Source organism: Pongo pygmaeus, chromosome 4 (assembly GCF_028885625.2).
Source record: "Pongo pygmaeus isolate AG05252 chromosome 4, NHGRI_mPonPyg2-v2.0_pri, whole genome shotgun sequence".
Lineage (NCBI taxonomy): Eukaryota > Metazoa > Chordata > Mammalia > Primates > Hominidae > Pongo > Pongo pygmaeus.
This window is the reverse complement of record NC_072377.2, coordinates 139,306,973-139,320,715: the sequence shown is the minus strand read 5'-3', so window position 1 is coordinate 139,320,715 and position 13,743 is coordinate 139,306,973. Positions and strand designations below refer to the sequence as shown.

The window sequence follows — 13,743 nt, the reverse complement described above, 5'->3', positions numbered from 1 at the left end:
CAAGCAATCCTTCCACCTCAGTCTCCTGAGTAGTTGGGACTACAGGCATGCAACACTGTGCCCAGATTAGGGTTTTTTTTTGTTTTTGTTTTTGTTTTCCTTGAGACGGAGTCTTGCTTTTGTCACCCAGGCCAGAGTGCAATGGTGCAATCTCTGCTGCTTACCACAACCTCCACCTCCCAGGATTAAGCGATTCTCCTGCCTCAGCCTCCTGAGTGGCTGGGAATACAGGCACCCGCCACCACGCCTGGCTAATTTTTGTATTTTTAGTAGAGACGAGGTTTCACCATGTTGGCCAGGCTGGTCCCACACTCCTGAGCTCAAGTGATCCACCCGCCTCAACCTCTCAAAGTGCTGGGATTACAGGCGTGAGCCACCGCACCCGGCTGGCTTTTTTTTTTTTTTAAATATTCACAAATTTTGCTGTAGTCCCAGCTACTTAGGAGGCTGAGGAGGGATGATTGCTTGAGCCCAGAAGTTCAAGACAAGCTGGGCAGCATAGGGAGACTCTGTCTCAGAAAAAAAAAAAAAAGTGAAACAAGTTTTGAACTAATGTTAATGATATGCACATTGACATGAAATGTGATAACCTGATCTCCAATTTATTTGAAATGTGTGAAAAATTAAGAAAAATTGATGTGTGGGTAGACAAAGAATAGTAGCTAAAAAAATGATAAACAAATGTAGTCATCACTCAGTATCCTCAGGGGATTGGTTCCAGAGTCCCTGGCAGATACCAAAATCCTAGGATGCTCAAGTCCCTTATATAAAATGGCATAGTAAGCCCATATCACCTACACCCTCCTGAAAACTTTAAAAAACTCTAGATTACTTAAAACCACCGATTACAATGTAAATGCTATGTATTAATAGATAGTTTTTATAATGTATTGTTTAGGGAATAATGACAAGAATAGATTTTATGCATGTTCAGGACGGACAAATTTTTTTCCAAATATTTTCAATCTGCAGTTTATGGACACAAAGGGCTGGCTGTATATACATACAATGGAATATTATTCAGCCTTACAAAGAAAATCTGACAAATGCTACAACACAGATGAACCTTGAAAGCATTTTGCTAAGTAAAAAAGACCAGTCACAAAAAGACATAGAATGTATGATTCTACTTATAGGAGGTACCCAGAATAGGCAAATGCATAGAGACAGAAAGCAAAATAGAGGTTATGAGCGACTGCTCAGGGATGGGGAAAGAAACTTGTTACCTAAAATAGTAGTTTCTATTCAGGGTGATTAAAACGTTCTAGAAATAGACAGTAGTGAAGGTTATAGCATTGTGAATATACTTAATGTCACTGAATTATATACAAAACATGGTACATTCTAAGGCTGAGCGTGGTGGTTCACGCATGTAATCCCAGCACTTTGGGAGGCCAAGGCAAGTGGATTATCTGAGGTCAGGAGTTCAAGAACAGCCTGGCCGACATGGCATAACCCTGTCTCTACTAAAACACACACAAAAAATTAGTCAGGCATGGTGGCATGCACCTATAGTCCCAGCAACTTGGGAGGCCGAGGCACAAGAACTGCTTGAACCCAGGAGGCGGGAGGCAGAGGTTGCAGTGAGCTGAGATCGCACCACTGCACTCCAGCCTGGGTGACAGAGCAAGACCCTGTCTCAAACAAACAAACAAACAAACAAATAACAAAAAAAAAAAAACGGTGGGGGAGGGGATATTTTATGTAGTGAGTATTTACCACACCAAAAAAAGTCATTTTCGGGCCAGGCACGGTGGCTCATGCCTGCATTCCCAGCACTTTGGGAGGCTGAGGCGGGCGGATCACCTGAGGTCGGCAGTTCGAGACCAGCCTGACCACATGGAGAAACCCTGTCTCTACTAAAAATACAAAATTAGCCAGGCGTGGTGGTGCATGTCTGTAATCCCAGCCACTGGGGAGGCTGAGGCAGGAGAATCACTTGAACCTGGGAAGCGGAGGTTGCAGTGAGCCAGGATTGTGCCATTGCACTCCAACCTGGGCAACAAGAGCAAAACTCCGTCTCAAAATAAATAAATAAAAAATCATTTTCAAACATTAAAAGTTAACCAAACACAAATCTTCAAAGCCCCTTTAATTTCATCCCATACGAAGCCTACTGGAAGTAGATTGTATTTCAAAGATATGTCCTATTCCATATGCTTTTCTGCACGTGGGATGACACTCTCTCAATCAAGAAGTGATATCTATGCCTCCATCCCCTTGAATCTGGGCCAGTGTGGTAATCAACCTATTGTATATGGCAGAAATGAAAGCTCTGCCAACTCCAGTATCATCTTTAACTCGCTGGGCAGCTTCTTGTTCTTTCCTCTTGGCCAAGCAGCCTCATAGAGAGGCCCACAAGGGCCCGTGACCAAGGCCTAACTGAGCTCCTAGTCAAGAGCCAGTACCAATTTGCCAGCCACATAAAGTGAGGTAGATTGGTAGGTGATGCCCAGCTCCACTGTGTCCCAGCAGATACAGCATGAAACAGAGACTAGATATATATGGTGAGCTCTGCGCAAATTGAAGATTCATAAGCAAAATAAGTAACTATTGCAACTAAATTTTGGAGTGATTCATTACTAAGCTACTGATAGCCAGAACACTTAGTTAATGAGAATAATTCAAACTGTCTCTGTTCCATGTGTTTTGTGGTTTTTTTTTTTTTTTTTTTGAGACAGAGTTTCGCTCTTGTTGCCCAGGCTGGAGTGCAATGGTGCAATCTCGGCTCACCGCAACCTCTGCCTCCCGGCAACCTCTGCCTCCCAGGTTCAAGCGATTCTCCTGCCTCAGCCTCCCAAGTAGCTGGGATTACTGGCATGCGCCACCATGCCTGGCTAATTTTGTATTTTTAGTAGAGACGGGTTTCTCCATGTTGGTCAGGATGGTCTCAAACTCCCAAACTGAGGTGATCCGCCCACCTCAGCCTCCCAAAGTTCTGGGATTACAGGTGTGAGCCACCTCGCCTGGCCTTTATTTATTTATTTATTTATTTATTTATTTATTTTTGTGGAGAGAGTCTCACTCTGTTGCCCCGAGTGCAGTGGCACGATCTCAGCTCACAGCAACCTCCGCCTCCCAGGTTCAAGCGGTTCTCCTGCCTCAGCCTCCCAAGTAGCTGGGATTACAGGCATGTGCCACCATGCCCAGCTAAGTTTTGTATTTTTAGTACAGATGGAGTTTCGCCATGTTGGCCAGACTGGTCTCCAACTCCTGATCTCCGGTGATCTGCCCGCCTCGGCCTCTCAAAGTGCTAGGATTACAAGCGTGAGCTACCGCGCCTGGTCTGTTCTAGTTCCACATACTGTGATATTGCTATTACATGTATATGATAGCAATATCACAAGAAATTAAAATGTTACTTTGAAATTTCAATAAAAGCTCTTTAAAGTGAATCATGAAAACCTACAAATAGCATGTGCAATGGAAAGGGTATAACACAGAGAAAATTTAAATTCAATTCCTCCAAAGTTGATAAATGGCGATGGAACTTGGTCAAACCAAAGTATGCCTGTATGATTTTCTTTCTCTTAGATGGGGCAATAATAATCTTACTCCCACAAAGCACCTTTGAATAAAAACTGACATAAAATTTAGTTCTGAATTATAGAGAACAAAGTAAATATCATCGAGAACACGGCACAATGCTTGGCAAGTACTTAATAGATATTTTATGTGTGAATCAAGTGAATAATTACCTCCATGAAGAGACATGCAAGGATAAGATGCTCTCATTAAATCCTTAAGAAGACCATCAGCATGTTCCTGCTTATCCACAAATATAATGACAGATCCTGACTCTTGATAATGGCCTAGAAGCTCAAGTAACTTCAAGAATTTCTTTTCTTCTTCAATCACAATCTGAAAACACCATATTGTATCAAGTTAATGAAGTGAAAATGCAAATGGATCCCCTGGACAGAAATATTCATTTTATTTGTGGTGAATGAATAAATGACAATATCTTGCTATATCTTTACCAAGGGCTAGGAAGATGTTGATTTTAATTGTAAACGATAAAAATTGTAAACTTTCAGGGTTTAACAGGCTTGCAAATGAGGGCAAATGATCATCTGTTCTCTCTGACTCTTAATTTCATATCCTAGTAACCAAGAAATAAAATAGGTATGTGACATTTCTTTTTCCTTTGTAGAGACAGGGGTCTCACTATATTGCCCAAGCTAGTCTCCATCTCCTGGCCTCAAGTGATCCTCCTACCATGGTCTCTCAAAATACTGGAATTACAGGCATGAGTCACCATGCCCATCTGGTATGTGACATTTCTATATATCAGCTCACCATTCACCACTCACCACTTTTGCTGACAGAAACTAAAACGACGTTTTATTTGTCTTTAAAGAGACAGGGCTCACTATGCCTAGGGTGCTATTCACAGATGTGCTCCAACTACGATCAGCACAAAAGTTTTGACCTGTTCTGTTTTTCTGCCCTGGACAGAATATCCCATTCTTTAGGCAATCTGGTGGTCCCCTGTTACCGGGAGGTCACCATACTGATGCTGAACTTAGTATGGACAAAGATAGGCATAGTGCACTACAGCCCAGAACTACAGGGACCGAAAAGCTGCGACTTCAGGCATGCACCACTGCACCCAGCAAAAAAAAAAAAAAAAAAAAGAGCATTTTAAATAGTTCCATGGAACAGCATAGTTAAGTTTATCTGGTAAAATACTGAAGGCTAGAGTAGCGGTATACGACTTCATTTTACAAATTACCTTGCCTACCTCACAAACAGTGATCCTAGAAGAATCACACATACCACCTAAGTATCAAGGAAGCTGGGAATTTCCTAAAGATGTTACCCACCACTTGTTGCTCCACATCTGAGCAAACCACACTCCTGCCTCCAACTTGTACTTCAATAGGTTTACTCAGGATCCTGCGAGCCAAAGCCTCCATAGCTCTGGGGAAAGTAGCTGAAAACATAACCGTCTGTCGATCAGGACGAACATTATCCACGATGCGCATGACCTGAGAAAAAGAAAACATTACAAATAAATATGGTAAATATGGTCTTCAAAGCTTATGCAATGTTAAAACCAAGTAAAAGGAACTTTTGAGAACAACTGTCTCAGTTTTGCCACTCCCAGTCTCCCAATCTCAAGAAATGACAACTCCACACATGCTCAGGCCAAAAATCTAGGAGACATCTTTGATTAATCTCTGTCACTCATCTTACAACCAATCCATCAACAAATATACTGGTCTATCTTCAAATTATATCTAGGATACAACCAACTACCACTGTTTTCCTTCATTTATTCAACACATTTTTATTAAAGACCCATCTTGAACCAGTTACTGTTCTAAGTACTACGAAGATGCAATAAAAACAGACAAAAAGAGGAGGATTCTGGGAAGCTGGCAGAACGGGAATCACCAGGAATCTGTATCCACACCTAGACAACAATTGTGCTGGTAGAATCTGTCTGATGTAACCACTTTGGAACTCTGGAGTCTACAGAAGGTTTGCAACTTCCTGGGAAAAGCCTGGAAGATAAATTGTGGCTATTTTCTGCCATTTTCAGCTGGTAGCACAGTAGCAGTTAACCGTCCCCCACATATAGCCCCACAGCAGGCAGGCGTACACATGTTTCTGAAGCAAACTGTACAGAGCTTGCAAGAGCCAGGGTCGTCAAGAAGGACTCTGTCCTCCAAATATGGAGGATCTCTGCTCTGATTGCTACTTCTGATCACAGAGGTGAAGACAAAGAGACACCTGGCTGTTATTGTTGCATTCACACCCTGCAAACCACTACAAGCCCGGGCCTCTCAAGCTGAAGTGACTACCAGGGGATTTAAAATCTGATGCCCCTTCCTTCTGCCTTAATTTTTCTCCTTTTGACAGCCAAAAATGAAATACTAGGAGATTAAAAAACAAACGAATATCCAGAGAAAATTACAAAGTAACCACACATAGAGAATACCACAGGCTCAGAAAACACATGAGATGACCTTAAGTTTACACCTCAGGGCAATCCTTGCCAGACTGCCTACAACAATGAAAAACAAAAATAATAAACAATAACAGTAATAAAAAACAGTAAACTCTAGGGAAAGGGGAGAATCTGATTCCCAAGTTACCACATTACTAAATTCAAATGTTCAGTCTTCAGGCTGGGTGTGGTGGCTCAGGCCTGTAATCCCAGCACTTTGGGAGGTCAAGGCAGGCAGATCACTTGAGCTCAGGAGTTCGAGACCAGCCCAGCCAACATGGTGAAACCCTGTCTCTACTAAAAATACAAAAATTAGCCAGGCGTGGTGGCATGTGCCTATAATGCCAGCTGCTCAGGAGGGTGAGGCAGGAGAATCACTTGAACCCAGGAGGCGGAGGTTGCAGTGAGTGGTGATCGTTCTCCACTGCACTGCAGCCTGGGCGACAGAGCAAGACTCCATCTCAAAAAAAATAAAAATAAGGCTTAAGCTCTATTATTAAGCACTCCAATTCTAGTTTTATTGGTGTTGGTCTTAGATGGCTAAGAAATGCCGGTATAAATACCTCCTGAAGAAGTTTTATGAGGAATCTGAAACATAAATATGTACTTCAATACTGTATGTCCCCAGTCTTCTGTATTACCGTGCGACAGAAAAGTGTGTGTGTGAATTTCAAAAATCACATGAACATTTCATTCTCATGGAAGCTACAAAGTTATATTTACATTTCAAAACACTTAAGAAATGTAATAATTACCTGGGGTTCAAAACCCATGTCAAACATTCTGTCTGCTTCATCTAAAACAACATACGTCACTCTTCGAAGATTTGTGACCCGACCTAAGATGAAAAGATAAATAAAGACAAAAAGAAAACTAAAAATCAGTCACAATTCATTTTATGGCTACCAAGAACTTTTAAAAACTGTAAAGGAAACTAAAATGCCTGACTTAACCAGAGGGGTAAGTTAGGTATCTTTAAAAAGTGAAAAGAAAATTTGATCTACAATGTCTTAATCTAGTGGCAAATACTTTCTGACAATGGGTATATGAGGCCCTTTATTTTGTCAAACTCGTCTCTTGCATACCATCATAGGGCCTGAAGAACCTGTAAAATTCAGAAAACAGCCCTCTCCAAAACACATCATAAAACTAAGACTGAGATGAAGCATCGAGCCACATCAGCCATTATCTGACAGCATCACCTAGAAAAAAACATATTAGAGATTACAGCGTATGTGTGGAAAGCAAGTTCTAGTGCTAACTATTTTAGACACAGAAAATGTCTCTCTATATTATTTTATAACCTGCTTCCATATATTTAGAAGCTTCTTAAATGGGCATGTCAAACCCTTAGTGAGAAGCTATTTGACAGCATTAGGAAACTAACGTATCACACAAAAACTTTAAATACCAAAACACCTTACATAAATACATTTTCCATACAAAGATATAAATCCCAATTTTATTAAGTGAACCCACTGACTTAAATAAATGCAACTGGCTTCCTAACCAGTGAAAACAAAATACATACATAGGAAATTCCTTCTAAAATATTAACAGAAGCACTGCTATCAACTGTTGAATCAATCACCTGGCAAAAACACGTATAAAATAGTTATTTAAAAATAGACCACAATGACAGATAAGAGAAAAAGGTAAAATTAATCAAGATGAATTTCAGGAGGAGACTTAATCAATGCAGCATTGAGAGAAAAAAAAAGGGGGGGATTATTTAATCAGCATTCAAACCAAAACTTTCCATATGCTAGACAAGCACAATGACTTCTCAATTTCGATGTCACTTTGCCAACTTCATGTACAATTAGAATTAGAAATTCAAGCAGAATACTACTAGAAACATGCACTAACTCAGTTTTTAATACTCTATTTATGTACACACTAAATATTGCAATGGAAACCTCTGAGAGCATTTTCTTCAAAATATAAAAAGTGCCAAAAATAAGTGCTATCTAATATTTAAGTATTCCACACTAGCATTTGTAGCCCCAATTAGTTTTGCAAGGTTGGGAACAGCATTAAATTACCTACCTTTGATGGTTTAAGTCTCGGAAGCCCAGTTCTATAAATCTTGAAGGGCCTTTCTCCACAGAAGTTAAATAATGTCAACAGTTTAGTAAGAGTTTTGATAGGGAATAATTTAACAAAGCATAACATTTGAGCTACAAACATGCAATATTTACAAAAGATAAAATTTCTTGAAGCTGCAATATCTTAATTTATGTAGTATCGTAAGAAAATACTAGCTCATGTGGAGAAAAAGTCTAAATTTTGTAATAAAGAAAAGGCTACTACCCCACTCTTTTACTAAGCAAAGCCAGGCCAAAAATGGATTAAGAATCCAAGTTATGATCAGATGGAGTTACTTCTGAAAAAAAATTTTAAATTGCAAAAATATCATTAATGCTTGTAATAATCAACTTGTTACAATTTTTTTTTTTTTTTTGAGACGGAGTCTCACTCTGTCACCCAGGCTGGAGTACAGTGGTGTGATCTTGGCTCACTGCAAGCTCCGCCTCCCAGGTTCAAACTATTCTCCTGCCTCAGCCTCCCAAGTAGCTGGGACTACAGGCTACAAATTTTAAGATACTGCAGCTTTAAGAAGAAATATAGAAACCTTTTGTTGGTTTCTTGCATCTGTTTTAACAAAAAAATGTAAAGAATTCAAAAATAAAAGACACCAAAAAAAATACCCCTGACTTACCACTGTTAGCTGCTAACATGTCAATCATTCGACCGGGTGTGCAAACAATAATTTCAGCACCTCTTTTCAGCTCAGCAATCTAATAAAAAAGATGAAACTTTATAGTCTATCACTAATGCTTACTTAAACACTAAAAAATATTACATTTAGTTCTTGCTTACTCTAATTAGAAAACTTCCAAGCTTCCTGCTTAATTATTTTGAATCTCGGGGCACTACTAAAGAAATAGCAACAACGTGACCACATAGTGCCATAAATTTGAAACAAATAAAAATTAGAGAATTTTGCAAATTTGATTTGCCACTATCCCTCAAAACCAAGAAAGGAACTTAAGAAAGCAGTTTAAAAAAAAAAAGTGATCATCTCTTGAGCCCAGGAGTTCAAGGTTGGAGTGAGCTATGATCACATCCTTGCACTCCAGCCTGAGCAAGAGCAAGAGCAAGACCCTGCCTCAGAAAAACAAATTTCTAAGTGACTACATAGACTGGTGTTTTTCAAATTGAGGGTTGCCACATTAGTGAATCATGAAATCATTTTAACAGTCATAATCAGCTTTTTTTTTGAGACAGGGTCTCACTCTGTTGCCCAGGCTCTGTTGCCCAGTGCCACAGTGTCATCATAGCTCACTGCAGCCTAGATCCTGGGCTCAAGTGACCCTCCCATCTCAGCCCCTCCCCCCACCACCCCACACACCCTCCCAGTATCTAGGACTACAGGCACTCGCTAATTTATTTACTGTTTTAAGAGATGGGGTCTCACTACATTGCCCAGGCTGGTCTCAAACTCCTGGACTCAAGTGATTCTTCCATTTCAGCCTCCCAAAGTGCTGTGATGATTACAGGTATGAGCCATAGTGTTCAACCACAACCAGCATTTTTTAAATGAAATGGAATGGAAAATACCAGAAGTCCCTTAACATCATAAAACTTTTGTTTGGCATTTATATAAATACAACGTGCAGGCATGTACCATGTTATTTTTGTAAGTGTATTTCTACAAACTATAGTCATGAAAAATCATAAAGATAAACTTAGAAAATGAAGTAAGTTGAAGTAATTAAAATAGCACTGGAGTTAACAAAAGCAAATATTCTTGAAGTGTGTTCTTGTAACAATACTCCTAAGAAACAGTTTTGTAGTTAAGTTCAGAAAACGTCACTTAATTTATCCCATTTATCTAGCAACACAATATACATTAGCTTATTAAGAACTAAGAAGTCTTACAGGAAAGAAAGTGGTTTTAACTTTTTATACTCCAACATTTCCAAAACTTATCCAATCACAGAACCTACTTTTTTGCCTTCTTCTAGTTAAGCAAAATATCTGAAAACTATTTCACTCTTTAGAAGACAGCTGAAGGGCTGGTCACAGTGGCTCATGCCTATTACCTTTTGGAGGTGTTACAAAGGGAAGCCGAGGCAAGCAGATTGCTTGAGCCCAGGAATTCGAGACCAGCCTGGGCAACTTGGCAAAACCTCATCTCTACAAAAAAATACAAAAACTAGCCAGGTGTGGTGGCATGCATCTGTGGTCCCAGCTACTCAGGAGGCTGAAGAGGGAGGATGGCTTGAGCCCAGGAGGTCAAGGATGCAGTGAGCCAAGATCACACCACCGCACTCCAGCCTGGGCAACAGAGTAAGACGCTGTCTCAAATAAAACACAACCAAAAAAAAAAAAAAGACAAAAAACCACCACCACCACCACCAACAAAACACCTCTGATATTAATGCATCCCAGTAATCACCATCACTTCTCCCGCCCGCCAAGATGGAGTCTTGCTCTGTCTCCCAGGCTGGAGTGCAGTGGCGTGATCTCAGCTTATTGCAACCTCCTCCTCCCAGGTTCAAGTGATTCTCCTGCCTCAGCCTACCGAGTAGCTGATATTACAAGCAGGCACCACCACGCCAGGCTAATTTCTGTGTTTTTAGTAGAGACGGGGGGTCTCGCCATGTTGGCTAGGCTGGTCTTGAGCTCCTGACCTCGTGAGCCACCCGCGTTGGCCTCTCAAAGTGCTGGGATTACAGGCGTGAGCCACCGTGCCTGGCCACCATCACTTTTTAAAGATGTCAGCATAGATTAGAGAAAACAAATGCTCAGAGATCAGAGACCTAGGTTCCAGGACAAACTTTAGAACGTATTAACCTAGTTGGTCAACTTAATAAATCTTTCTGAATATTTCCTCATATGTAAAATGAAAAAGAAAATCTGCCTTCTCAGGCAGGGGAAGAGGGAGGAGGGATAATCTATGTAAAAATGATTCAAAAATTCTAATATAGCATTAACATAATGTTCTTTTTTGCCACAACTATATTGGGTCATAATTAACAAAAATTATATATATTTAAGGTGTACAACATGTTTGATATACATATACACTCTGAAATAATGACCACAATCAAGCTAACATATCACCTCACATAGTTACCAATATTTTCTCTTGTGGTAAGAATATGTAAGATTGGTTGGGCGCAGTGGCTCACACCTGTAATCCCAACACTTTGGGTGGCCGAGGCAGGAGGATCACCTGAGGTCAGGTGTTCAATACCAATCTGGCCAATACGGTGAAACCCTGTCTCTACTAAAAATACAAAAATTAGCCAGGCGTGGTGGCAGGCACCTGTAGTCCCAGCAACTTGGGAGGCTGAGGTAGGAGAATCGCTTGAACCGGGGAGGCAGAGGTTGCAGTGAGCCGAGATCGTGCCACTGTACTCCAGCCTGGGCGACAGAGCGAGACTCCATTTCAAAAAAAACATGATGTGAGATCTACTGGCTTAGCAAATTTTCAGCATACAATATAATATTAACTAGTCACCATGCTGTACATTACATCTCCAAAGGTATATTCATCCTGCATACAATAACTAATTCTTACTATTATTTTTATACTTCATTTTTTAAATGATTTTATAAGCAATCACTATTCAAAAAACTAAAAGTCACTCTTTTACTTTATTGAATCATCCAACTTGAGAAAAGAATGGAAAACATGAATGTTTCTTATATAACTACCTGCTCACTGATTCCTGTTCCTCCGTAAACACAGACCACTCTAAGTCCCAAAGTCTTGGAAAACTTCTTACACTCTTTAGTAATCTGTAAAGCCAGTTCTCGAGTTGGAGTCATGATGACAGCTGGAAAGATAAATACATCAGTAGCCTAACCACCAAAATTCTTAAGGCTATGCTTTAAAGTGTTCAATTTAACCTTTACAATAAAGTTCAGATTGTTTCACCTAATTTTTGTTTTGTTATGCATCCCTGAAAACTATTTCAAAAGTTGTATAACAGCAGAGGTTGTGGGAAAGGATAAATATAAGCAGATTTTTAAAAACATGCTAAAAGAAGATAAATGACAGTTAAATGCCTCATCCAACCCTCAGGAAAATACTTGGTTCAAAAGAATGCAAATAGTTTTCTAATGCAAATCACAGAACAAAGAAAATCAAGTGACTCACTGTGCCACAGAAGCCATACTGCTGCTTCCAGAAACAACCTTGGTCTGAGGGGCACAGACAGAGGAGAGATATACTATGCCCCGTGTTCCTAAGAGAGAAGCTGAACAACTTTCCAAAACCCTACTCAACTTTCCAAGAGTTATCTCTGCCAAGATGAATCAAGAAACCAGAATCTAAACAAGTAATCTTGAATGAAGTGCTGGCATTATAGCCTGTTAAGGCCAAAAACTACCTAGGAAAATATGTTTCCCTAGCATATCTTCCATGTTGCTTTTATATATCCACTGATACTGGGCTAACAAACCTCAATATAAATAAACAGATAGATGCACAAGGAGTCTACCTGCCAAGTCAGAGTTTAAAAACTGAGCTGTGCCAGGAGAGGCTGTTTTTGTACTTCTGAGATGTCACTCCAGAGCTCTGAAGATTCTCACTCCACCTGCTGGTAAGGGGAAATCAGCCCCAAAGTGCCAAATTGATAAAGAAAATGTACATAAAGACACCTTCATTGTCATAATTAAGAACATTATAAACTATAAGGTCTTTCTGTTTGACAACAAAGCTGTTATTTGAAAAATAGTTTAATGAAAAGAATTGTACCTATTGGCCCCTCTCCTTCCTCTAATGACCTCTGATCCATGATGTGTCTAAACATGGGCAACAGAAAAGCAATGGTCTTTCCACTTCCTGTTTTGGCAATGCCAATCAAATCTCGTCCAGACATTATAGCAGGAATAGCTTGGGTTTGGATGGGTGTGGGCTTCTCATAGCCATGCCTTAAAAAGAAAACCAAAGGAAGAAAAGGTAAGAATTGAGATTGCTGGGCCCCAGACAGGTCCTATGTGTTCCCATAAAAATAAACTTCCAAAAGGTGGTATATATCATACAATAAAATACTATTTGGCAATAAAAAGGAATGAAGTACTAACATATTCTACAATATGGACTAACCTTTACAACATTATGTAAAGTGAAAAAGACCAGGCAGTAAAGACTATATATTGTTTGATCCCATTTACATGAAATGGTAGGAATAGCCAAATCTATTCTAGAGACAAAAAGATTAATGGTTGCCCAGGGGTGGCGAGAGGGAAGAAGACTGACTACTAATGGACAAAAGTTTCTTTTTGGGATAATGAAAAATTTAAAAATTAGGCAGGGCGCAGTGGTTCATGACTGAAATCCCAGCATTCTGGGAGACTGAGATGGGAGAATCATTTGGGGCCAGGAGTTGGAGACCAGCCTGGTCAACATAGCAACACCCCATCTCTTTTTTTAAATAAAAAAAAAAAAAAAAAAAAGGCTGGGGATGGTGGCTCATGCCTGTAATCCCAGTACTTTCAGAGGCCGCGGTGGGTGGATCATCTGAGGTAGAGAGTTCGAGACCACCCTCACGAACATGGAGAAACCCTGTCTCTACTAAAAATACAAAATTAGCTAGATGTGGTGGCACATGCCTGTAATCCCACCTACTTGGGAGGATGAGGCAGAAGAATCACTGAACCCAAGAGGCAGAGGTTGCAGTGAGCCAAGATCGAGCCACTGCACTCCAGCCTGGGCAACGAGAGTGAAACTCCATCTCAAAAAAAAAAAAGGCCGGGCATGGACGCTC

At 40.2% G+C, this 13,743-nt stretch overlaps 1 protein-coding gene across 3 annotated transcripts in view; it reads right to left on the bottom strand.

The window, feature by feature from the left end:
- Positions 1 to 13,743, bottom strand: part of DDX46 (DEAD-box helicase 46) — a 71,291-nt gene that overhangs the window by 29,476 nt on the left and 28,072 nt on the right. For all 3 annotated transcript variants that reach the window (XM_054489013.2, XM_054489012.2, XM_054489014.2), the window contains exons 10-15: positions 12,732 to 12,907; positions 11,687 to 11,808; positions 8,679 to 8,757; positions 6,712 to 6,794; positions 4,827 to 4,991; positions 3,699 to 3,861 (exon numbers count right to left, since the gene is read on the bottom strand). In XM_054489013.2, the coding sequence (XP_054344988.1) occupies positions 3,699 to 3,861; positions 4,827 to 4,991; positions 6,712 to 6,794; positions 8,679 to 8,757; positions 11,687 to 11,808; positions 12,732 to 12,907 (788 nt within the window). The remainder of the gene's footprint in view (positions 1 to 3,698; positions 3,862 to 4,826; positions 4,992 to 6,711; positions 6,795 to 8,678; positions 8,758 to 11,686; positions 11,809 to 12,731; positions 12,908 to 13,743) is intronic.